Source organism: Podarcis melisellensis, assembly GCF_964234715.1.
Source record: "Podarcis melisellensis genome assembly, chromosome: 3".
NCBI classification, from domain to species: Eukaryota; Metazoa; Chordata; class Lepidosauria; order Squamata; family Lacertidae; genus Podarcis; species Podarcis melisellensis.
In genome coordinates this window covers 60,807,998-60,833,763 of record NC_138530.1, presented here as the reverse complement: position 1 = coordinate 60,833,763, position 25,766 = coordinate 60,807,998, and the positions used below count along the sequence as shown (strand labels likewise).

Sequence of the window (25,766 nt, the reverse complement as noted above, 5' to 3'; positions counted from 1 at the left end):
AATTGTGACCATTTCCTTGCATTTAAGCACAAACAAACAAACAAAACCTTCTGTACTCATAGAAAAGAGCCAAGTATTAATTTGCAAAGCCCTGAACAACTTGGATCAGAGATAACTTAGGGACCACCTGAACCCTGATATCTCAGTTTGATCACTGAAACATCTTTGGTTTTCCTCCAAGTTAGTGAAGCTATCTGGTGTTGACATGAAATTGGGGCCTTCAGTGCAGGGGCAGACTTCGGTAATCTTTGGTTATATGGTGCCCTGTGTGAGGCCAAAATGGATCTTTTCAGTTATGGATCTTCTCAGTTTTGTGCCCCATCAGCTCAACACCCTGTACAGGGAACTGCCCACAAGGCTCTATATCTGGAGCTGCTTCAGTGCTATTGGTCCAGACTTGTGGACTGCCCTTCCAATAGAGATTCAGCAGACACATTCAGTACAGTGGTACCTCGGGTTAAGTAGTTAATTCGTTCCGGAGGTCCGTACTTAACCTGAAACTGTTCTTAACCTGAAACACCACTTTAGCTACTGAGGCCTCTTCCTGCTGCCGCTCTGCCACGGCCGCACAATTTCTGTTCTCATCCTGAAGCAAAATTCTTAACCTGAAGCACTATTTCTGGGTTATCGGAGTCTGTAACCTGAAGCGTATGTAACCTGAAGCATATGTAACCCGAGGTACCACTGTATTAATTTTTAAATATTTGCTGATAACATTTCTATGCTGCCAGGCTAACACTTAGACAATTAAAGACATTTATTTCTTTTATAGTTAGTGGGTGATCTGCAGGTTTGGATTATTCTATCATTCTCTCTCTCTCTCTCTCTCTCTCTCTCTCTCTCTCTCTCTCTCTGTGTGTGTGTGTGTGTGTGTGTGTGTGCGCTGTGCAATGATGCATTTTTTTATACTTGTGAAATGGAACTTCTCCTCTCCTTCACCTGTTCACGCCTCATGCTCTCCCTAAATCTGCTCTGGAGGGTTACAGGAACCCCTAGTACAGATTTAAAGTTAAGCAGTGGGGGGATGACTCCTGCTGTGCAAGCAGAAATCCTAATAACGAGTTACTTAGCACTACATTGGATGCAGCCTTAAGTATATATATATATTTACAAATAAATAAATAAGAAGCATACTATTGAAGGACATCTCGACATAAAAGTTCATACTATTGTCTGTTGTTTCCATGTGTTTCCGGTTTTAGATTGTGAACCCTCAGGATAAGGGCCTCCTACATCTCTTCTTTGTAAAGTGCCATGCACATTGATGAAACTATACACACCTTTTATGTAGGACAGGAGCTTCTGAGGCGGGGAATCAGCCCAATGTCAAAACCCCACCTGCCATTTGAAGCGAGAGAGGTTGCGTTGTGTAATGCTTTTCATAGTGTGCTTGGCAATCCAGATACAAGATCCAGGTGGGTGCCAACGGGCCACTAATTTTTCATGGACCTGCTGCTTCATGTTAATGGAACTGGGAGGGATAGATTCCAAACTGCATTTCTGATCTAGCAGAACTCCAAAGCATATATTTAAATGAATGTGCCATTTCATGGGCTTCAAAGGCAACGTTTCCACATGCCTAAGCTGTTGTGGGTCTCTGCCCTTAAGCATTTTCGTATCAATCCAACACATTTTTTAACCATACAGTGGGAGACAGCAACTTTTTATTAATCAGCTTTAAATATACAATATAATCTTTAACATGCAGTTAAATTATGTCAGAACAGTGTACTTGGGTTGGAATTCAACTATTCAAACCACAATTACAGTTGGTTTAACACTTAACTAACACATTATACTGTATAATATACAGAACTTAGTAGTGACATAGTTCCTGCCAGTGAGGCTTACAATATCTAAGGCTACAATTCTATACATGCTTAATAAGCATAGCGTTAGCCTGTAAGATGGTCAGGATAAATGATGGGGGAAAGGGAAAACAGCAGTAACAATGCATCAACAGGTGGGTGGATTTTATTTTTTCCATCTCCCCTCCCCCCCCCAAAAAAAAAGAATTCCTGCAGGCATCCTTGCTATAAAGGAACTAGCTATCAAACGGTCCGTTCCTTGTGAGGCAGTTTCCAATTCAATACCTACTAGGCTTTTCCTCCCTGCAGCACCAGTTATATAATAAAGAGGGATTGTGCTACTTCTCACCAATTGTTGTGCAGAATTACAAATATATTACAAAATAATTACCTCAGTGAAAATATCATAATAAGGACTTTTGCCACTTTCTCCCCACCCCCAAGCACTGACCACTGAGGATAGCTATGTGATTATAAAGCAAATGTATAAACGAAAAGAGATTAATACAAAAGCACGGTAGGAATATTGGCAAATGGTTACCTTGCATAGCTTTTTTCTGTCTTTATGAAAGAGCATGAGTTGACTCGTGCCATTTTGTCTGCAGCCATTTCTCCCATTATGGCTTACACAGCGTATTCGCAACACACAAGTAGGCAGGTGAAATTCCAGAGATGGAGATCAATGAATTTAAATATATTTTCATGTGCATAAAATTTCATTTCTGGTGGCATGAGTAGCAAACACCAGCAGAATTTGGACACCTCATGAGGGATTTTTTTCCCTGCAATATAGGAACACCTGAAGGATGTAAGGACTGTAGATGCCAGAGAATCAACTGATAAAACTCATCCAGTTTCAATTAACATATTAAGCAACTAAAACAAACATTTCAGTATTTCAATTCTTAGGATTTCCATTAAGTTGCCAGGTTACCTTCGCTAAATAATGCTACCACTGACAATTTCTTCTTCTACAAATTATTAAAAATCCACTGGTTAAAACAAAAGGATGTATGTGGACTGTTCTCAACCACAATGGGAACCAAATTCCCTTTCAATAGGAACAGATCAGATTCATTTAAGTATGCACAATTTGATATGTAAGTCTTCAATCACACCAGTTGATTAGTGAATGCTTGATTGGTCTACTCTGCCACAGAAAGGCAATTACACTATAACCTGCCCGTTAAACAGGAAAGGCAAAAAAATTTGGTTCTTCCTAGGAACCAAAAAGGTTTATTTAAAAATCTAACTATTCTACATCAAACCAAAAAGGAAAGTGGGAATAACGTATTGTTTTTAACACTTTGGCATATTTTTCAATGTGTTTTAAAAAGCTGTTAAGCCCCTCTACTGCTTCAATGTTTGGCTAAGGTGGTGGTGGAGGCTGAGGGATATTTTAGTCTGCACACAACTGGCATGCAAAAGTTTAGGAAATCAATAACATGACTCTGTTGCTCTTCCTAGAAGTTATGCATAATAAGGTTTGACATTTCCCAAAATATGATCTTCATACAGGGGGAGGCAGCAAAGGAAGAATCCCATACCTATACCCATAAGACACATGGTCCACCCAAAGCCATAGGACCAGCTGAGCTCATTCCTTATACCTCCTGGGTAATTTTCACGTAAATATTTTGAGACCATTACAGCGTAGATGACAAGGCCCATGAGAGAGAATACAGCTGCGAGAAAGAAGGAAAAAACACTTTAAGTAAAAATGAGTGGTGGTGAAAACAGAAACAATATAATTCCTTTTCATCATGAATTGAGATCAGGTTAGTGCAATGCACTCTACACAAGGTTGCCCTAAAAGAGTGTTCAGAAACTGCAGCTGGTGTAAGAGACAGCATCCAATAAATTTCTGCATTCATTCTGCATTCAGACCATATTATGCTGTTGATATAAGAACTGCACTTGCTTTCAATTCGTTTCCAGGTTCAGTCCAAGATGGTGGTTCTTCTCTATAAAGCCCTAAAAGGTTTGCAACCGGGGTATCTGAAGGGAACCTCCCATAAGAACCTCTTCCCTGTCTAAGATTTGGTTGGTGGCAATGCAAGAAAGGGGCTTCCCTAAATGGCTTCAGCCCAATATACCTGAAGGAGCGTCTCCACCCCCATCGTTCAGCCTGGACACTGAGGTCCAGCACCGAGGGTCTTCTTCTGGTTCCCTCACTGCAGAAGTGAAGTTACAGGGAACCAGGCAGAGGGCCTTCTCAGTAGTGGTGCCCGCCCTGTGGAACACCCTCTCATCAAGGAAATAAACAACTATCTGACTTTGAGAAGACATCTGAAGGCAGCCCTGTATAGGGAAGCTTTTAATATTTAATGAATTATTGTATTTTAATATTTTGCTGGAAGCCGTCCAGAGTGGCTGGGGAAACCCAGCCAGATGGGTGATGTATAAATAAGTTGTTGTTGTTGTTGTTACTTGTGGTAGCATCCCACGTTTGGAATTCCCATCCAAAATAATGGCTAGTTACAGCTCATAGGAACTGGAGTTTAAATGGAGAGTTCCAGGTTCCCCATCCCTACTCTTAAGGAAGGTAGCAGAAAGAAGATTGGGTGGTTGGAGATTATGAAGCAGACCACCCATGAGGACAGTGATGATAAAGCTATAAAGACGTAAAATGGCCTGGTTTAGGAGGCATCAATTCCTAAGGCATTGTGTGTGTGTGTGTGTGTGTGTGTGTGTGTGTGTTTAACTATTTTGTCATGTGATTCTGTAATTATTACTGAGCTGCATCTTTGTGAATTCATGCCACTCTGCACCACCACACCCACTGCAACTATGCAAAAGGACGCTCCTGATTCATTGTGCTCTTTAAGAAGGTCTGTTGCTCTTTCCCTACAGCTAAAGAAGCAACTACTCTCTCCAGACCAAAGCCAGGCATCCACCCTTTGCTCTGAAAACACAGCCTTACCAGCAACAAAACACAGGCCTCCGATGCCTCTGATGAAGTTGAAGCGAAGCGTCGGGATGGCAAATGCGATGATGGCCAGGGCAAAACAGATCACTATGATTACAAATCCAACAAAGAAAGTGGCCGCTGCAGCCTTACCCCAGGCTGAAAAGAAAAATAAAAGTTAGCTGCATTTTGCTCTGTTATTCCAAGATAGCCGTACAAGTATATGCAGTGCTTTTTTTCCCTAAAAAAAATTGTTTGAGGGTCTCTCATTTTCCTACTCATATTGAAATACTACCCCTCAATGAGGCTAAATTTAGATTCACAAAATGTTTAGGGGTATGCGTACCCCTGCGTACCCCCAGGGGGGAAAAACCACTGAGTAACTGTTAAATATGATGTGTGTCCTCCCCTTTTTGTATGAACTGGGCTTTTAACATAAGTCTGGTGATAGATATTAGTTTTTTTCTTCCAAACTACTTTTCCCTCTGTTAAGCTGGATTGCCAGGTTATGGTATTGTTTCAAAAACTTATTTGTCCAGAGGTGACTGTCAGACAAGCAAAGCTTGGCTCAAACGACTCTTGGTTGTCTTAAGAACTGTTGTATGTCTTTAGCCGTAATAATATCCTGTCACATTAACACACTGTGTGTAGAAGCTGAAGGGAATAGGGGAGGCAGGAATAACCCCAAAGTGTCAGGGAGATAGCAATCCAGAGTACACATCTGCCTCTAGTCTTTGGGTGTCAATCGGGAATGAATGAATGAATAAATAAATATTTTAAAGAGTCGCCTTGGGATTTTCATATACCTTCATGTAGATGAAATCAATACTAAATCAGTCAGGATCTTAAAAACCTGAAACTCAATGTGTAATGTTGCAGAACATCTGCTACTGAAATGAGTATTTAAAACACACACACACACTGATTTTAATTCAGGTATTTAAAGTTTTTGAGGCAAACTGTTATGCCCATTATATTATGTGCCTGAGCGTATACAGTAGGTGGGTAAATAGGTACATAGAACTGCATTACTGCTGTTTAATGATCCCACTGGCTTTTTAAATTGAACAACACAGTCAACTGAAATTGACTCTCTCAATCTATTATACTTTCTATGGGAATTGTTGGTGTCCCAACAGGCATAATCTTACAAGAGGCATTCCCCATTCCCTAGCACTTGAGAGGGAATGTCTTTTTAAAAATAGGAGTTGCAGTTTGCAGTTTTGCTAAGACACACACACAAACATGCACACAAAATAGAAATATGTAAAATATACCAGCCAATTGATCAGGGGCACCTTTTTAATTGATCAAAATGGTTTTAGTCTATTAAACTAACCAATTAATTGACTAAATACTATTGAAGTCTTACTGTATCATATATGTGTATTTGCATAGCTTGATTAAAATGCTGGTGTTATTTTGGAACAAAATAATGAAAAAATAAACAATATAGAAATCATTGCTAACGTATTTGGAAACTTTAGGCCTGCAAAGCATCTCAAGTTCTGCAAGGTTTTTCTCATATTGTCACCCAGCCAATGCTGGTCAATTGTTCTAAGAAGGAGAATGGGGGAAAGGCAGTCTTTGGGGGGAGAAAAGCCTAGGGAGACAAGATGCAACCCAGAGATCTTTATCTAACTCTCCATCCATCTTTTATGGCATGGTGGGGAACCTGTGGTACTGCATTGCTGGACTACCTCGCTCATCATGCTTGACCATTGGCCATGTTGGCTGGGGATCATGGAAGTCCAACAACATCTAACATGGCCACAGGTTCCCCACAGATGTATAATGGCATTTGGCTCAAAGCCAAACAAAAATATGGAAGAATCTGTATCAGACTATTGTACACACTATACCTTTAAAGCACATTCAAAGCACATTCTTTCCCTCAAAGAATTCTGGGCACTGTAGTTTACCAATCACAGATTTGCAATGTGCTGTAGTTTACCAACAACAAACTGCAGTGCCGAGAATTCCTCAGGGAAAAGAATGAATTTTAAAACATAAAACATAATTCTAAATTTTGCTTTCAGGTAAGTATGCATAGGGATTACAGCCTTAAAGTAACGTCCCCATCTTTTACCACCTAGCAGAGAGAGTTTCACATTTATTTAATATAACCGTACATGCTTAAGAATGGCTGAAACATTACATACAAACCACAAAGGAATACTTATAAAGCCAAATTCACATTTCTTATTTAAAGGGTGAGGAAGAAACAGAAGTATTTTGATCATTGAGTCCTAAAATCAGTTCCCAAACTTGACAGGAGAACACTAAGAATTAACATATCCACCAGGGAGGGGTGGTGCTGTGTGTCAATTGACCAAAACGGTGAGCACTTACTTTTTACTAGTAGTTTTGCATTTTTACATATTATGACCAGCTCATAAATTGACCCAGCTCACAACCCAGATTTTCACTTCCTATTTTAACATTTTTTTCATCCTGACAATTATTGCAATTGCTGATTAACCCAACATAAACTCTTGTGAATCACAAGAGGAAGCAGAAGGAAGTCATATGGATTTCAAAATTGATGTTATATGGGAAACAGGGAGTCTGTATTAAGAAGATGCTTTAGGGAGGCCTTCATCCCAGGGCATATCTTAAGAAAGAGATGAGGAATGACATCTTAGAGTAGACCAAAGTTATTCTACTGTAGATATAGATTTGCTAAACAGAAAATTACCCAAAGTGACGGTTTGGATATACATTACACCATTTGTCCAAATAGATTTCCTTCCTATTCATTAATATTATGCTTTCCCCACACAGTTCAACACAGGCTCTATCACATGATTCTTCTGAATATGCAAAGCTCAGTTCCACACAACAATTCTTTACAGTATGCTTTCTTTTATGGATTCTCTGCCTGATGACATCTCCATGTCTACCCAAAGCTATTTCTTGTCATGGTGGAAAGTCCAGGGGAGATAAAAAGGAAGCTGTTAACCAAACTTTGCTTATATTGTCAGCACTTGTTCTATTGTCATGGATATAAAATCGCTCCTTGAAAGCCTGAGAGAAGATTACTCATTTATATAACTGGATTTTGCCTCATGCTAGCATTTCAAGATCACTCCTTGTCATAATTGCTAAAATTCATTCTTAAAAATAATTTCTGAACATGTAAATTTTGAAGAAAAGTTTAGGAGATATTGGTGAAAGTGAGCAGAAGCACTCAAGTCCAGAATAAGAAGAAAACATTACACATATTTACCAATGAAAGGTAATTACTTTCTTCTCTAAGCTCTCCTTTCAAATAGGAGATGATAAATTAGATAGATGATAGAGAAAGAAAGAAAGAAAGAAAGAAAGAAAGAAAGAAAGAAAGAAAGAAAGAAAGAAAGAAAGAAAGATGATGATGATAGATAGATAGATAGATAGATAGATAGATAGATAGATAGATAGATAGATAGATAGATAGATGATAGATAGATAGATATAAAGCTTGAGTAGACTAATCACGATCATTGGATCATAGTCTTTACCACTGTGATTCTTACCAAAATCCATGAGCGATATGCATTCCCATTCTTCTCGTTCAGTACATAATCTCCATAACGAGCCTTGTTGCATAAACGGTCGGGTTTCTGAGTTTACCCAGCCCCAACCAACCAGTGCAATGATACCAAAGATCATTGCTAAGCCCAGAAGAAGAGGCATGATCCATCTGCAGCGTGTATAGTCCAGACCATACTGAACCATCTTGTTTGGGTCTTCTTTAGTGGTTTGACGGATAAGCAAAAAAGTCTTCCTACTATTTGCTTCAGCAGCCTGGAAAAAACAGTAGTTTAATAAAGGTTTATGAAAAGTGTGTGTGTGTGAAAAAGAGAAAGGAAGAAAGACAAAGACAGCGAGCAGCTTTGTGATCCAGACAGGCGCTGAAGGAAAAAGCTCCACCTACATTTCACTGAACAAGTAGCTGCAACAACCTGTTGAGCTGGAAAGAAAATTCAGGGCTGTGCACACCTTGAAACCCGCCCTCCCTTTTCTTTTTCTTTTTGCTACTAATTAAATGATTATTGTGGCCCATTGCCATTAGCATTTTACCCTTTCCTGGCTTTAAGATTTCACAGCAAAGAGCAGTGTGATGTATTGGCGGGAAGAGAGAAAAGAAAGATGGTGAACAACAATATTAGCCGTTGGTTTACCTTTATGAAGGATGAACAGAAGGTCGTGCCAATGCCACTTGAGGGTGATACTGATAGGCTATATTATCCATACATTCAAACAATCATTGTTTAATTTTATCTTACTGTAACAGTGATGGCTTCCACTAAATATACTTAGGAGTTGTTCCTTTGGCGAAAAGGCTTAAAATTCTCTTAGAGAAATTGTGGTTTCACAATAATCTGTCAATGAAAAGGAGGCAGTGCCAGCTATGCAGCCAGCCATGTTTTGAGGCTATTTGAGGGGAGTGTGTTTGCCTGAGAGCTTTATGAAATGAATTTTGATTTGCTGAATCCAAATCTGATTTTATCTAAGTCTCCAGTTTAGCATTGACCAGACTTTCCAACATTTCTCCAATGAAAATAGGGACATCCTAAGGAAAAGTGGGACATTCTGGGATCAAATCAGAAACTGGGACAGCTTCTCTAAATCAGGGACATCCCTGGAAAATAGGCACACTTGGAGGGTCTGCGTTGACCCTAAAACCACAGCTAGCAGTCAAGTCAGCTAATGTCAGCTCCTCACCAGCACAAACATGCTCTTGCATATTCACCATTCAACCAATTTAGATGGGGTTTTGAGGGCAACCTAATGTTAGACCTAACTCTTATCCCAAACCATTTCAGAAGCCTAAGCTGGAAATTTTAAAAATGGCGGCCAACTGGAATTTATTTTGGGCAACAACACAACATCTGCACAAAATATGTCGTGAAACCAATCTTGTTAGTTATGTAGTAGATTGAATGACAAATGATAGACTGTGAGGGCCCCTCAGGCAAGATGCCCTTAGTCGGTCCTTTTAAAATGGAAAGGGTGGGATCATAGACTCCACGCCCCAGCACTGTTGCTGTGGGAGTTACTTCTCCACATGATCCAAAGACAGATAGCAGTTGGCTGGGGAGCAAGGAGGAACTTCTCATTGTATCAGCAACTGTCTCTTGTCCAAAACCGCAGCAGTTTTGCTGAGCTGCTCTTTGAGTAAGGATGCATTTGTAAGCAGACCACAGTAATAATTTCCCTTCTGTTGTTTATATATTTGAATGGATACCTCCCATTCTTTTCCCCCTAGTGCTTAAGACTTTTGAAATGTAAGAACATGAATCTTATAATGCAATCTGCACAAACCTAGTGCCCTTCAAATGTTTTGGACTATAACTGCAAAACATTTGAAGGGCACAAGATTGGCCAAGGCTGTCGTAATGAATCTGCTTGTTGGAGAATTTAAGGCACCCTAATGTACGTTTGCATACTAAAGATGTTTTTAAAAGCTGCTGTAATGGCAAAACTGAGAAGAGAAGACTCCCTGGAAAAGACCCTAATGTTGGGAACGATGGAGGGCACAAGGAGAAGGGGACGACTGAGGACGAGATGGTTGGATAGTGTTCGCGAAGCTACCAGCATGAGTTTGGCCAAACTGCGGGAGGCAGTGAAAGACAGAAGTGCCTGGCGTGCTCTGGTCCATGGGGTCACGAAGAGTCGGACATGACTAAACAACAACAACAATGGCAAAATAAGGAAAAAAATAAGGATGGTAATTAAGGGGCTGTTCTTTCACTTCACCGTTTAGTGATCTGTACTATGACTTGTTCTTTTCTCCAAGCTGTTAAGTTTAATCAGGAAACTGATTAAACTGGTACTTTAAGATAGGATGCACACAATACTTTTCACAAAATGAATATGAGGAGATTAAAGGGCAGCTACTGACGTGTTCATGGTCATCTCCCCTGTTGGTCATTCATTTGGCCAGAGATGCAGAGGTAGAGGTCTTTGGTGCAAGGGGTGTGTGTGGAATGATGGCTGGCATGTATTTCAGTAGTAGTGGCGGTGGCGGGGGTGGTGGCGACAGGGCCCCACCCTGCCCCTTGTGCATTGGGTGAAACACGTTAAGGATATCCCCGACATCAGGCTCTCAAGATGTTGCTGAACTACAACTCCCATCAATCCCAGCAAGCATGTCCAATGACCAGGGTGATGGTAGCTGTAGTACAGCAAGTTATTGAGAGCCAAAAGCTCCCCACACCTGCCCTATATGAATGTCAGTGGTGGGACTAGTTACAGATAGGTAGCCGTGTTGGTCTGCCATAGTCAAAACAAAAAAAATTCCTTCCAGTAGCACCTTAAAGACCAACTAAGTTAGTTCTTGGTATGAGCTTTCGTGTGCATGCACGAAAAGTGTGCATGCACACGAAAGCTCATACCAAGAACTAACTTAGTTGGTCTTTAAGGTGCTACTGGAAGGAATTTTTTTTGTTTTGAGTGGTGGGGCTAGGGTAAGATGTGTGACTTCTGTGACAAGTATAAAGCCCTTCTGTGGGAATGAAAGGCTAGATAAGATGTGATGAACAAGTGATCTGAAAATTGAATGGAGGATAGGTTTATCATCAACTGTTAATGTGGACTGCTACTATTTAATTACATCAACCAGCCAGGAGGCGCAATTCCATTTCCCCTATTTCCCATTTCTCCCACCAATCAGCATTCCTGGCTACTGGGAGTGAACTAAGAGGAGCAATTAGAGTCCTTAAGGCCAGAACTAGTCACATGAAGATTATCATCTTGATTTGGCTCTTCTGTTGCCAAACTAGAAGTGTGTAGCTGCTTTGGGAAAGACACTTGCTGGCAGTGTCTTTTGTAAGATTTGGGGCGCTGTGACTCACCTCAAAGCACATGCCTCTGTAAAAGTAGTGTATGCCATTTTGGCTTGGAATATAGCCAACCTCTGCTGGTTCCAGCATGCCACTGGGTGATTTGCAATGGCATGTGAAAATAATGTCTCCACAATTGCATCAGGCTTTACTCAGTTGTCTTGGGTGCAAACTGACTTTTGCTGGAAGTCACCACACCCTCTGTGATGGTGAGAATAGACCATCTGTAATCCACAGCCATTGCCTGTGTTCTAACTATCTTGTCAATAACACCAACCCTCTGCTTTTTTTAAAAAAAATTAAAAAACATTTCCCCATTTTATTAGCATAATATAACTTTTATAATTTTAAAACACTTCATTTATTTACAAATGCATACCGAAATTATTCTTTAAAAAGTCAAAAGATATTTATTTTAAATTACCGTATTTTTTGCTCTACAAGACTCACTTTTTCTCTCCTAAAAAGTAAAAGGAAATGTGTGTGTGTGTTATGGAGCGAATGCAGGCTGCGCAGCTATCACAGAAGCCAGAACAGCAAGAGGGATTGCTGCTTTCACTGCGCAGCAATCCCTCTTGCAGTTCTGGCTTCTGAGATTCAGAATATTTTTTTTATTGTTTTCCTCCTCCAAAAACTAGGTGCGTCTTGTGGTCTGGTGCGTCTTATAGAGCAAAAAATATTTCTCTGCATAACCAATGCAAGGCATGCATGTCATTTTCTAATGAAACACTCCCATTTTAATTTATCAGAACTGTTTATTCAACTGAAGTCCATATGATCCAAAAGCCTGATCAATTAGTACAAGCAATTATTAAAAACAGACTTACTACTCTAAAACATCTGAACATAAGCCATTAAGCAAAATAACAAATTATGTGTCCTAAAAATATCCCTAGTCTATACAAACCAAAATCATCCCACCCCCTACAGATTTAGGACACATTTTGTTGAATTTAAAACATTTGTTCCTACTGAGGGTAGATTGTAGGGCATGAAGACTGGGCTCCATTAAAAAACAGGACAATAACTGCTGTAGCAACTGAGGGGTACAAAAAGGAGTTATTTAAATCTTGCTATCCCATGGCAAATGGAAGGCTGACTCTACTTAATAAAAGCTACATGTCCTGTTTAAGTCTTATAATTAAAAACAACAAAAGAGTTTGCAAGTGTAAGCCGTGCACTAATACTAAACTCCCTCTTCATTTCATTGATCATGTTAGGAGGTGCTCCAGATACGATTTTATCAAACAACTTCAGCACAACTTCCAAGGCATGCAAATGTAAATCCTCTGCTGAAAAGGACCAATGTTTTAAGAGCTGACTCAAAACATCCATTTAAGTATGTGCCTGAGGAGGAGAGAACCCCATGGCATGCTTAAACGCCATTTCAACTGGTGACATAATGCCACTACTATGTGCATGAACACCCATGACTGATTATCAGCCTGGATTTATCTTTGGAGATGCCTTCGCTAACCAATACTCAAGGAAATGTCGTGTTCTTGACCAATCCTCCAGATGCTCTTGGACTGTAACCCCCCTCAGCACCTGCCAGCATGGCCAAGGGTCAGGAATGATGGGAGTTGGGAGTCCACAACATCCAGAAGGCACCAGGTTGAGAAAGACTGTACCAAAAGATGGGTTTGGCCTTTGGAGGTGAAAGCACACTGCTGACTTACCATGGGCGGAACCAGGCGGAAATTAAAAGGAGACATTCTTTGTCATCACCTATCAAATTCCACTTTTAAGAACTGTGTAAGTTCTTAAAACGGGACACAGGTGGCACTGTGGGTTAAAGCCTCAGCGCCTAGGACTTGCTGATCGAAAGGTCGGCGGTTCAAATCCCTGCTGCGGGGTGCGCTCCCGCTGCTCTGTCCCAGCGCCTGCCAACCTAGCAGTTCGAAAGCACCTCCGGGTGCAAGTAGATAAATAGGGACCGCTTACCAGCGGGAAGGTAAACGGCGTTTCCGTGTGCAGCTCTGGCTCGCCAGAGCAGCGATGTCACACTGGCCATGTGACCCGGAAGTGTCTCCGGACAGCGCTGGCCCCTGGCCTCTTAAGTGAGATGGGCGCACAACCCCAGAGTCTGTCAAGACTGGCCCATACGGGCAGGGGTACCTTTACCTTTACCTAAGTTCTTAAAAGTGACAAGCAGTATCCAATGCTGCAGTTCCACTGCTGCAACATACCTCTGTAATGGAATGGAATTTCCTCCTCTGTCCCCTCCAGAAGAGGACACTCCAGAAAAGATTTTGGGAATGCACAGGGGAAGGAGACAGCAGAACTAAGCATGCAGAGCACTGAATACAGCTCAATGTTGACAGACATCTGCATGAGTTACTCAAAAAAGATATTATGTGAACAGTCAAATGGTAACAGTCATGCTGAGTCTTACCTTCCTTAAGCTTTCTCACTTAAAAAAAACCCACCCCACTCATTTTTTGTCTATTTAGATGTTTTGCAAAGTTTGACAATAAGTACAACCATTTATTTAAAAAACAGCAAATATTCCAAACTTTTAAAGAAACTTTTGTATTCTTTGCTTGTGTGTTGCTATGTTTTGTGATTTAATATACATACAGTGAGGCAGCAATCACATTTCAGAGCGCATTAGTTTTTTCTTGAGAACTTATTTTGCTTTACCACCTTTATTAAGCAAATTATTCAACAGTGGATGGATTCGTTTGGACAATGAGAATTATAAAATACATCAAACAGCCATGTCTGAAGTTATAAATCACAATATACAACATTTCTGCAAATACAAAAACCCCTGTAAAAAGGTATAAAACTGATATTTGATCTTCCAAACTCTCCTTAGTAATATACTTTAAATCATGATGACTATCATGATAAACATAGGTTTTATACATTTAGAAAATATTTTAAGTATATGAAAGTATACACATATTCCAATCAAGGTTTCCAGTCATAATAACCTTTTCAAAAAATATTGTGTTCAAAATAGTACCACTTTAATCCTGTCCATCACTGCATATAGCATTTAACATCTGGACACTTTGAAAACCTAAAAATATTTGTCATCATCCAAGTTACAGAACCCAAATTTAAACACTTTTAAGTCCCACTAATTTTAGTTTGGGAACCCCAGGTTGCAATTCTATTGTCAGTAACTCAATGGGCTTACTTCAGAGTAAAGAGTTATAGGATTGCACTGCTAAGCACATGCTTAACTCTCCTAGATGTGATCGACTATGGAGGAGCATCGCCATAGATTTAAAAACCTGCAATATACTATCTCACTGCTTGATAATTGCCCATCTTATCTCATATCATATGATTACGGCTAGTTTTGTAACCAGCTTTTAGACATCTCTGGGAAAGCTACAGTTCTCATTTCATGGATATGATATCCCTCTTGTGCAAAATGTATAAATATTTATTCTGCACTTTTCCAAAGCATTCTCACAGACACTATCTTGCTGTAACTGCTTTTAGTTTTTTCTAAAATTCACATCAGACTGACATTACTGGATAAGAATCCTGCAAACCTAGACTCTAAGGGTTGTGCTGGTCTTAAAGTGTAAAAGGAATTTACTCAGTAAAATATCAAAACATAGAAACAAGCCACACGGAGACACATCTTACTTTCTTTTGAGGTTATTAAAAGGAAACTTGTATTAACCATCAAAACACAATTTATTCTGTCTTCCTTGTAAAAACAGCAGCTGCCAGATCTGAAAATGGATACAAGACTAAAAACGAACTGTGAAATTTGGCTTAATTATTAGAACAAAGCTAGGAATTCTATGCCAAATGAAAACAGGGCAATATAAGCATGCTCTTTCCCACAAGCCAGAAACGATATAGTTTTCTTTACTGAAAGCGATCTTTTCTACTAACTCCATATCAAACACGTTCGCCACTGCTGTAGATGGGGTAGGGTTTGATGTTGCCCAAGACTTCATCTTCCCAGTTGGGGAGACAGCAGAAAAAGAAGGCACAGCCTATCGCAATCACAGTGCTTGCCCAGCCAAAGCCATAAGCCCAGCTGAACATGTTGCTTCCTGTCAATGGAATGTCCTCCACAAACATCACTGGATAGATGACCAGGCCTATAATTTGGAAAGCAGCTGAATGGAAAAAAAAGCGAAGAAAAACAAATTAGGAGTTAAATTAATAACCTTTTGTCCTGAGAAACTTATTTGAAGCTAACTGTATACTTGTTAAATGTTTCATCAGTTACTCCTACAATTACAGACTGGTTGCAGCACCCTCACGCTGGGCGTTCCAGAATCATTAACTCTGTGTTATTTCTGAGCAGATGAAATAAAGAGTGTTCAACTCAGTACTTGCCTTGCAAACTGGACACACTTAGCTTATCAACACCACAGACTCAAAGTGGTTTTAGCAGTCATTCCCCCTTCCAAGAGAAGCTGGGAAATTGTTTGGGTTTTGTAACAGAGTATTCTTAGCACCTCAATACTACAGTTCCCAGGATTCTTTGCAGGATACTAGGAACTGGTATGGGTTTGCAGTGTCAATAAGTTTCCACAGTAGTGCCTGAAGTTCCCAGCAGTCGTGGAAATTCTTCACATAACTGGGAATTTATCCACACACAAAAACCCTGTATGTTGCAGTATAAAAAGGAAGAAGGAATGATGGGGGTGTACAAAATCAGGAAAATGTGTCAGCTGCCTCCACTTGAGGGTGCTGCATCTCAAGCAATGTCATGTAATGTACATGCATTTCCTGCTTTAGGAACACAATGCATTCCCTGAAAATTGTTTGTTAGGCAAGCATTCATACAATGTGTCCATGATTCTCATTTGCATAGCGAGTCAACAATGTGCATTGATTACTATGGGGAAATTTCTAATACACTCCAGACCCTAGGAATCTTGCACATAGCAAGGTTTGGGTACTAATTCCTTGTGTTCAGATAAGTGAATTTCGCACAGCGAGCGTTCCTAAAGCAGGACCTGTGTTTAAGGACGCTAGCAGCGGCTTCAGCCTGGCATGCAAGTCACCCTGTGAACACACATGTCTTGAGTCACCTCAACACTAATACCTTAAAACACATATAAGACGTATCTGCCACTGAAAATCAAGATAATTTAGTTCCTAGAAACAATGACATTTGACTGCTAAAGTACATAATGGTCTAGTTTGGCTGTAACAGTAAGCAATGGTTTATTAACACATGCATGAGCCTGGGGTTTATCTATTCACCCTCCTGCTTGCTCCTCCAGGCCAAAGATCAGAAACTTTTACTTTCAGTTTCAAGTAAGCACAGTTAAACATTTGCATCCAAGGCATTTAGTTAAAGCAGCCACTATCTTTTCTGTAACTAGTCCTAGGAAGCGTGTGAATCTGCAGTGAAAACAAGTTAAAAAATTATCTCTGCTGCTACTTCTGCAATTGCAGAAATCACAGAAACTATAGCATTATGTACCTGTGTAGCAGTTGTTCACAGTCTTTATTGGCAGTTGGTCAAGATGGATTTGGTGCAGGGGAAAGTAGTCCCTATTTCCCCCCAACATGGAAAATGGCTCTCCTACAGAGGAGCTCTATAGGTCAGAATCTGAGACTTACAGAGGTTGTAAGTCAAAATTAACATAAATGTTGATGGGAGTTCGGTGCCTTAAAATGTGTGTGTGTGTGTGTGTGTGTGTGTGTGTTTGTGTGTGTGTGTGTGTGTGTGTGTGTGTGTGTGTTGTTACAAATCTCAGATATGCATCCCTAAATATTACAACCTTGATTACTTCTCGACTAACACAAGCATAGTCACTACTGATTAGTTTTTGAAATGAAAACAAAGTTTTCTCTAGGACCAAGAAGATTCTGGAAAACAAATCTAAGGAAAGTCACATTGTATTCAGTGTAAGCCCATTGTTTAAAAGCGGTTTCTCTTAGGGGCAGTCTTACCAACGACGAAGAGCAAACCTCCAATGCCTCGAACAAAGTTGAACCGTAGAATATCAATGGAAAAGGCTATGACTGCTAGGCAGAAACAGATGCAGAGGATGACAAAGCCAACAAGATATGTAGCAGCAGAAGCTCTTCCCCAACCTATGATTTAAAATAAGGGGAGAAAAAGAGAGGCTATTATACATATATATATACACACACATATGAATTTAGAGCTTAGTGATGCATGCAGAGCACATATTTCACATTTTGCAAAATTTGAATGCAGCTCCAAGGTAACACAACAGTGAATAGAACGCACATGATTTTTTTAGAGAAGGAGGACACAAATCCTGTTGGATTTATATACAACCAGCAACCATTTTGTGTGGGGGCTCCATTCTTGACCCCCATGTGCATCGGCAGTGAATGCAAAAGCCTGCCCCACCCCATTTTCAGGCCACTTCTGGGTCAGCAGCGATGAGCGTATGCGTGACCACACGTCAATCAGACACCTGTAAAATGGTTGCTTCCTGTCTATACTGATATATAGCCCAGAATCCTGTTTCTTCACAGTGACCAACCTGTGGAAAAGCCACAAGCAGGACATAATGGCAACAGCCCTCTTGCACCATCGCCCTCCTGCAGCAACTGGTATTCAGATTCGCTTTGATCACACTGCCTCCGATCAAAGAGATAGCATGCAGTCAATCATTACTCATAGCCTTATCCTCCATCAGCATCATATTATTATTGTACATTATGTTGCTTCTCTGGGCCCTGCTCAACTGTCTAGGTGCATCCAGTGTTGCATATACCCTATCTAAGACAGCCAGATATTAAGAAAAAGCTGTGCTTTAAGCTGGTAATGTGAACACAGCCTAAGAGTGTGAGACAATGGATTTACATGACTCTGGAGGCAAGAGGTAATAACATATTCTATCATTTTATCAAAAGCTATTAAGAGAAGGAATGTATAGATTCAGTAAAAACTTAATTGCAATGAAAGCAAAAAAAACCTTAATTGCAATGAAAGTCCCAGATTTGAAGCTGTTCAGTTTTAATGAGACAGAAAATGCACAAGTCAAGAAATGGGACTAAATCCAGCAGCTTGCAGGTTGGGGGGCCAAAGATGGACAAACTACCCCAGAAAGAGCACCCCCGCCAGAGGTACTACTCCTCCCCTAACACCACATGCACCCTATCTAAATGTAGAGGGCACAAAAAAGGTTGTATAATGCCCAGCTTACACATAATGCAACACCACAGTTTAGCATTAGGTCTGAACCCTAAAGTGTTGTTAATCTGACATGCATTTAATAAGGACAAGCCAACTTCATAAACAACGGTTTGAAGTTGGCTTGTTTCCACTAACCATAGTTAAAATTAACTGCAGTTTGTCCAGGTTTGGATATCACAACAAGCTGCAGTTAGCCAAAACTGGAAGTGAAAGCTTCCAAAACCCTCACAAAGGTGTGCCAGAGGAAGAGAAGGTAGTGTTCAAGCCCAGTGCTCACTCCTATTATGCTAAACCATGTGTTATTATTACATATGGATTATTATTGTTATCTATATACTGCTTAATGCCAAAATAGGCTTCTAAGGATGGCATAGGAGAGCAGATCTTAGCTTGTGTTGCGCATTCCTGTTTACACAACATCTTTAAAGGCATACCGCTTAATTGCATTTGTCCCAAATTGTCTCTAAGGATGATATAACCCTTAACCATTATTAAATCTGGAAGGGAAAGAAAGAAACTAAAAAGAGCTGGAGAGAGGAAGTGACTGATCCCACAGCTTGTCTCCAGTTTCAGTGCTTTAACCATGACCATCAGCTTGAGCAGTCCTTAAATAATCCTGTTTTTTTCCTGCTGTGTCTCAGAATTAAATCAGTCACAAGGGTTAGTAACAGGCAATTATTTAATAAATAAAAGGACAAAAGTGGGTTCGGCTATGTAGGTCTATGATGAATCCACTGATTAGAACAGTTTATAGCTATAAAGATGCTTCACACACAATAATTCAGGAAACTCTTAATTATAAAGCTTCTTTGTACCTCAAATGATTATGAATGCTGTGTCTGTAAGTTTGTGGTCCTGGGGAGATTGGAAAAGCTAATATGAAAACACCCAAGCAGTTGGGCTTGTTAAACTTTGATCCTGATCATAATTGTTACAGTGATGGCGCAACAGTAATAATAGACATAATTATTATCATTCCAGCGAGCAAGCCACTCCTAAAATCTCTGTGTCTATTCAGGGCTCAGTCATTTATTTTTATATGATCACATGCCTTTGCCTCTGTACATTTTCCCTACCCTTCTTTGGCTTGAATAACCCTCTTCAGGCAGCATCATGCTTCACTGGAAACTCAATACGTCAGGCAGGAGTGGGGCTGTGCTGAATTGCCCCATGCCGCATCATGTCACCTACAAACTCCCCTGCCTGTGCCTCACATACACTCGTGGTCACATGGGTGGCATGGAAGCCTCCGAGTATTCAGCTGCACATGAGAAAGCTGTCTCCCAGCAGAGATCTCCACAGAAATGACTACCTGGCACAGGTGATGCAGGGTACAGAGGGCCTTCTCAGCCCTGCTCCTCTTCATGTGTTGAGTTTACATAAGAGTATAATGCCTGAATAGGTGAGTGCTAACCATGGTTAACATTATGGTTCTACTCCTTCCTAACCATGGTTTGCTAACCAAACTGGTTAAGAGGGGATACAGTGGTACCTCGGGTTACAGACGCTTCAGGTTACAGACTCCGCTAACCCAGAAACAGTACCTCGGGTTAAGAACTTTGCTTCAGGATGAGAACAGAAATTGCGCAGTGGTGGCAGCAGGAGGCCCCATTAGCTAAAGTGGTACCTCAGGTTAAGAACAGTTTCAGGTTAAGAATGGACCTCCAGAACGAATTAATTTCTTGACCCAAGGTACCACTGTACTCTTAAGTATTAACTGTGATTGATATTGTTGACATAATGCTTAACCACAGTTTAGAGTTGCCCTGCCCAGCTGCAAGGGAAACAATAGCTATATATATATATTCTACTGATGGGAGTTAATTTTGAGGGGGAAATACAGCCATACAGGAGAAGAAACTTGCCCGGTTTCTTCCCCATTTCTGTACTCCATGCAAGAAGCTTCCTTGGGCTGTGTTTTCATTACAAAAAAGAAAACCTGAGGAAAGAGATTCATTATTCCAAAGTTAAGTCTAATTTGGTTCTCAGACAAATCTGAATTAAGATGCTGGCAATTTAGAAATCATTACAAGCAGAGGTTCCCTCCCATCCCTTCATATGTAGGGTGTGGCTCTTTTCCATACCCTCTGCAATACTCAAAGCCAGCAAGTACAAGCTTGATCATGAAGCTGCAGCCAAGGACGGTTTGTATCAACAAGTATTCTTTCTTGAAGTTAAGCTTCTTTATACTTGGGAAGGGTGGGGAAGAAGCACTAGCAGAGAAGGAGTTCAACCAGAAATCTCTCACACCACCATCATTCTGTGCGACTGCTTCACACGGCATTCATTGCCATATTTTAACAAAGAAAACATAATGGCTTTTTGTAGCAATCTTACAAACTAACTTGTTTATTCTGACAAGTCAATCTTAGTGAGTAGAGAGATTTGACTCCCATCCAGTTCCAACGAATTTGAAGCACACCACCCTTATTTGGAAAGCAGTATTTCTAAAAATCTGCGCATGTTCTCAGTCGGTACATAACAGATATGCTGAGGGAAATGACCTGAGAATACATACCAGTCTCTCTAAAAATCCAATCTACCTGGCTGGCACAACAGCCTAACTTCTTCATTTCATAGCAGCTACCTGTCATGTTTTAAGCATCTCACTATGCATGGTAGGAACTACTCCTCACCCCATAGTTTTCCCTACCTAGAAAATGGAAGATATTTCCAGTCTACTCTAAGTTACAGTAGACTGGAAATATCTTCCAGTTCTCACCATTTACTTCCGCCTTCCTGACCTGTTGAAAGGTGCCAACGCAACATAATATTTCCTATGAAAAATTATCAGCTTCCAAACCACATGGGTGATCCTTGCTAGCAAGTTGTGTTTTGGGGGCTATCTACTTTAAAGAGTAAAAACTGGATCACATGCAATTCCGCTTTCAATACTCTTTGTGCCTGTAAAGGTTACACTGCTTCATTTCTAGTCAGTGCATATACTGTAACTTCTTGGTTAAATCTGGCAACTTTTTAAATCACAAATCTTCTGGTTTATTTTTGTTCCACTTTTGTTACACTATAGCCCCACTGGATAGCAATAATGTTGTAGTTTGTGGGGACACATCACAGAACAAACTATAGTAGAACAAATCTACCAGTAATGTACTACTATCATGCCAAGAACATGTTGCAGAACACACCCACAATAAAACACCAATCTGGAGGGCCCAGGGTAAATTGGGATGGCAGGATGAATGGGAAAATCTAGTCTGCTTGTAGCATAACAGCAGCTGGACATCTTCACACATGCCTCTAATAATGTATATGAAAGACTCTAAAAATGTCTTTCTTTAGAAAAGAAGCAAGTTAAGATGATACTTATCCAGCATCATCAAAAAATTTATTTTTATTTTTAAAAAACTTATTTAATATTCAAACTGTAAGCTCCCTATAAAAGGTTCCAACCCAGAACAGTTTTTTAAGCATGAGTGGAAAAGTGCCTCAAGATACGTTTAGGTACAGCTTGCAACTTAAAATAAACGAGGCTCTAATACAAATAAGCTGCTGCAATTAAATCTGCAGTAGTCTGCTTGAGCAGATGGGTTATGGCACACTGTAAAGGCAAAGTGCAGCTGTGACCATTTTTAACTTAGCAACAAAACAGCACAATAGGAGCGGTCTTATCTATGCTTCTCTAGCACTGATATGGTTGCTTGTCTATAACCGTCAACTGTGTACAGAGAGCCAACAAGTATATAGTTTGCACATCCCTAAGGAGAGTTCTGACCTTCATCTGAACATTTTTAGGGTGGGGCCAGGCTTGCCACTCCCCATGAGTGTCAGTAAGGGGGCAGCTGCTGTGAAAGATGATTCCAGAGTTAATTTAAAAAACAAAGTCTCTAGTCCTTCTACAACCCAAGATAAGATGAAAAACATGGAGGCGGGATTATGGCCATTATTATTATTATTATTACCACCCTGCCCATCTGGCTGGGTTTTCCCAGCCACCCTAGGTGGCTTACAGAATATATAAAACATAATAAAGCATCAAGCATTAAAAATTTCCTGATACAGGGCTGCCTTCAGGTGTCTTCTAAAAGTTGTATAGTTCTTTATCTCCTTGACGTCTGAAGCGAGGGCACCCTTTCAGTGTTTTTAAGCAATGAATGAAGTCATGAAAAGGAGTTCTGTTTCCTGATGTTCATTGTTAAAGCTTTTTCTGTCTTGCCTGGTGAATATGTGCCCCTCAGACAACAATTCAGAAATCCAGGATAGCTGTGACTTGGCAGTAGTGTTCTTACACAAAAACAAATTGTGAAGACAATTCATGATCTTTCTAACTCAGCTTTCTATATAAGAGATTTCTAAAATGGGCTTTCCACCCCACACCCCACTACTGAATTTGTAAAGCATTTTAAAATGTCCACTAAAAGCAATTTAAAATGTATCTGCCAATGCAGGAAAAAGTCCATCATTATTATACCCATATTTGCAGGGAGGAATTGTATGGCTCGAAGTATGGGTCATGGCAGTCTTGTAAAACACCCCAGTGTTGTTATATCCTTTTTGTTGCTGGTGTGGGGAGTTCCCTTTTACCTAGTTTCCTGGCATGCTTTCCCCTCTCACACCCTCCAAGAGAAGTGCAGCAGTAACACAACTAAGGGACCATTTTTTGTTTTCACTCCATTATAAGGATTGACACCTTCCCCCGAACTTCTCCCACAGCAGCCATTTTCAATGGGCAGAAGGTAAAATCGTGTAAGGAGCCTGTTTTTAAGGGCCACACTAAGTAGCAATAAGGTTTCTCTGTTCCTAAAATCCAAGTGCTCACTGTTATATTAGTTCCTGGGCACCATACAACACCCCTCCCAATAATGTATTACAAAGACTGCAAAATCTGGATTTGTTTTGTTTTAGTTCTTTTTGTTGAGTGAGAGCTGAACTTCTTGCATGACTTCTTCTATGCCACCAATTTGAAGAATCAGAAACAGCTCTGCAGAGTCTGGCATTCAAAGAAGAAAGTCTCATAGGGCCTCCGTCAATCACACATATACTTGGATCATGGCCTATGTATACGGCTGACATTTACTGCATTATACCCAAAGGAATAACTGTTACCTACTATTTGTGCCTATTCTGCTGACAGAATGCAACTTGTCTTTATTGAATGCTAAATTTTATATTTTTCCAAGACTAATTAGCACGTTCACAGCCAACATATAAAAATTCTGAACGTTTTTACATGCTTTGAAATAGTAATATACTACTTCGTGAGAAAGTGTTGATTTTAGAGCAGAAGTAAACCTGTACAGTGGTACCTCGGGTTAAGTACTTAATTCGTTCCGAGGTCTGTTCTTAACCTGAAACTGTTCTTAACCTGACACACCACTTTAGCTAATGGGGCCTCCTGCTGCCGCTGCACCGACGGAGCACGATTTCTGTTCTTATCCTGAAGCAAAGTTCTTAACCTGAAGCACTATTTCTGGGTTAGCAGAGTCTGTAACCTGAAGCGTATGTAACCCGAGGTACCACTGTATATGGAAAGTCACGTTCCAAAATTATTCCATCAGGTCAAGCCACCAAGCAACTCAGAAGCTGCCACGCAAGGATCCCTGCCACACAACGGACATCTTGTGCACTTCAAACAAGCAGGCAACAAAGCCGCTGGACAAATCTTCTCAAAATTAAACAAAATAGCATTTGATAGGGTGAAGGGTGTGGTCTCATCCAAGGCCCTTTGAAATGAAGAGAATGATCGTACAAGTCACTGGCATAATTGAATAATGTCCTCTTCTTTTGTTGAAGTCTAGTTCTCATTACACATCAAAACAGTTAACTGAGCAATCTGAGAGCATGCAAGGCGTTGCTTTTTTAATTCTTATCCCTGCCTCTCCCGCAGGTCCTAGCAGTTTTTCTTAGTCTTTCCTCTCCCTGTTGCCTAATTCAATGCCAGCCCAGTCCTATTCTGCCTCCCAGGCTCACCAAATCCCAAACTTTCTTCTACCGGGATCGGATAGTTTTAGTTAACAGCCACAAATATGCCAACGCTTCTCACAACTCTCACAAGGCCCAGATACGAATAGCATTTCCTTAACAGCAGGCAACGTTAGCAAAGGTGACCTTTGTACAATGCATCCTGGGCCTCTTACCGGTGCATTTTCAGGCACCAGTTTAGCCACTTAGGCCAGAACTGATGATTTAGATTCTGCCCCCTTTCCCCCTCCCCAGTTATTTTAATGCCTGGTTGTGCATGGATGGTCCAGTCCCTGTGAAGCCCATAACCAGCCCACGCTCCCGATTTCGGATACTCACTATAATCCATCAGGGATCTGCACTCCCAGTTCAAATCATTTTCGTTCGCTTTCATGCAGTCCGACCAGAGAGAGGCTTTGCGCACGTAAGGCTGTTCGGCGGACTCGAGCCACCCCCTGCCAGACAAGGCGATGATGCCCAGGATGATAGCTAAGCCCAAGAGAAGGGGCAGGAGCCACCGGCACCTCCAGCAGGCCAAGCCGCAGCGAACCATGTTGGGCAGAAGAGTGGGGAAAGCGGAGAGGAGGAGAAGTTCCCTTGGACTGGGCCGGTGCGCGCGCGCGAGGCCGCTTTTAGGAGCTGGGCGCCTTTTAATCTCCGCGCAGGGAGGAGAGAGCCGCGCCTAGATTCCAGGCACCGAGGAGAGCAGGGGCAGCGGCGGCGGCAGCAACCTGTTGAGCCAGAGAGAAACTTGGCTGGTAAACAAACCTGGCTTCCAAGTACACTCCCAGGTTTTTAACCCTTCGCTGGCAAGCACCGCGGGGCGTGTTGGCCGAAGCGCAGCACGGCGAATGTTGTTCGAAGGGAGGAGATTCGAACTCGCTGCCAAAGCGCTGGTTTTGGTTTGAGGCAGGGGACACCGCCTGGCGGATACACGCGGCAGCAGGCCCATTCCGGAAGTAAGGCCCACGGAAAGGCGCACTCTTTTCCTTGAGAAGCACTCCGTTTGCAACCAATATTGACTTCCAGGTAAATGTCAGAGAATCATAGAATTGTAGAGTTGGAAGGGACCATCTAGTCCAGTGGTTCCCAACCTTTTTTAGCCATGCCCCACCTAAGTATCTCTAAAATCCTGATGCGCCCCCCACCCTGTTTGTTATTCAAAAAATGATCTCCTATTCACATGGAGGAAG

The 25,766-nt window shown here is 41.0% G+C and overlaps 2 protein-coding genes across 2 annotated transcripts; both read right to left on the bottom strand.

Annotated features, from left to right (window-relative positions):
* Nucleotides 1-1,647: 1,647 nt before the first annotated feature.
* LOC309366730 (p53 apoptosis effector related to PMP-22-like) lies at nucleotides 1,648-8,667 on the bottom strand. Its single transcript, XM_081905505.1, has 3 exons — nucleotides 8,232-8,667; nucleotides 4,732-4,875; nucleotides 1,648-3,493 (listed from the first exon to the last, which is right to left on the bottom strand). The coding sequence occupies exons 1-3, from the start codon at nucleotides 8,431-8,433 to the stop codon at nucleotides 3,279-3,281; spliced, it is 561 nt and encodes a 186-aa protein (XP_081761631.1). The 5' UTR covers nucleotides 8,434-8,667; the 3' UTR covers nucleotides 1,648-3,278.
* Nucleotides 8,668-15,148: 6,481 nt separating this feature from the next.
* Nucleotides 15,149-25,276, bottom strand: PERP (p53 apoptosis effector related to PMP22). Its single transcript, XM_081907226.1, has 3 exons — nucleotides 24,913-25,276; nucleotides 17,433-17,576; nucleotides 15,149-15,637 (listed from the first exon to the last, which is right to left on the bottom strand). Exons 1-3 carry the CDS (start codon nucleotides 25,124-25,126, stop codon nucleotides 15,414-15,416), a joined length of 582 nt encoding a protein of 193 aa, XP_081763352.1. The 5' UTR covers nucleotides 25,127-25,276; the 3' UTR covers nucleotides 15,149-15,413.
* Between the last annotated feature and the right edge of the window lie 490 nt (nucleotides 25,277-25,766).

Excerpts from the sequence above, each read along its gene's own strand:
- LOC309366730 (XM_081905505.1), bottom strand. The coding sequence starts at position 8,433 with ATGGTTCAGTATGGTCTGGACTATACACGCTGCAGATGGATCATGCCT. Across the intron at positions 4,876-8,231 it reads CATATCGCTCATGGATTTTG|CCTGGGGTAAGGCTGCAGCG; the intron begins GTAAGAATCACA and ends TTTTCTTTTCAG. Across the intron at positions 3,494-4,731 it reads AGGCCTGTGTTTTGTTGCTG|CTGTATTCTCTCTCATGGGC; the intron begins GTAAGGCTGTGT and ends TCTTTCTCGCAG.
- PERP (XM_081907226.1), bottom strand. The coding sequence starts at position 25,126 with ATGGTTCGCTGCGGCTTGGCCTGCTGGAGGTGCCGGTGGCTCCTGCCC. Across the intron at positions 17,577-24,912 it reads CAGATCCCTGATGGATTATA|GTTGGGGAAGAGCTTCTGCT; the intron begins GTGAGTATCCGA and ends TTTAAATCATAG. Across the intron at positions 15,638-17,432 it reads AGGTTTGCTCTTCGTCGTTG|CTGCTTTCCAAATTATAGGC; the intron begins GTAAGACTGCCC and ends TTTTCCATTCAG.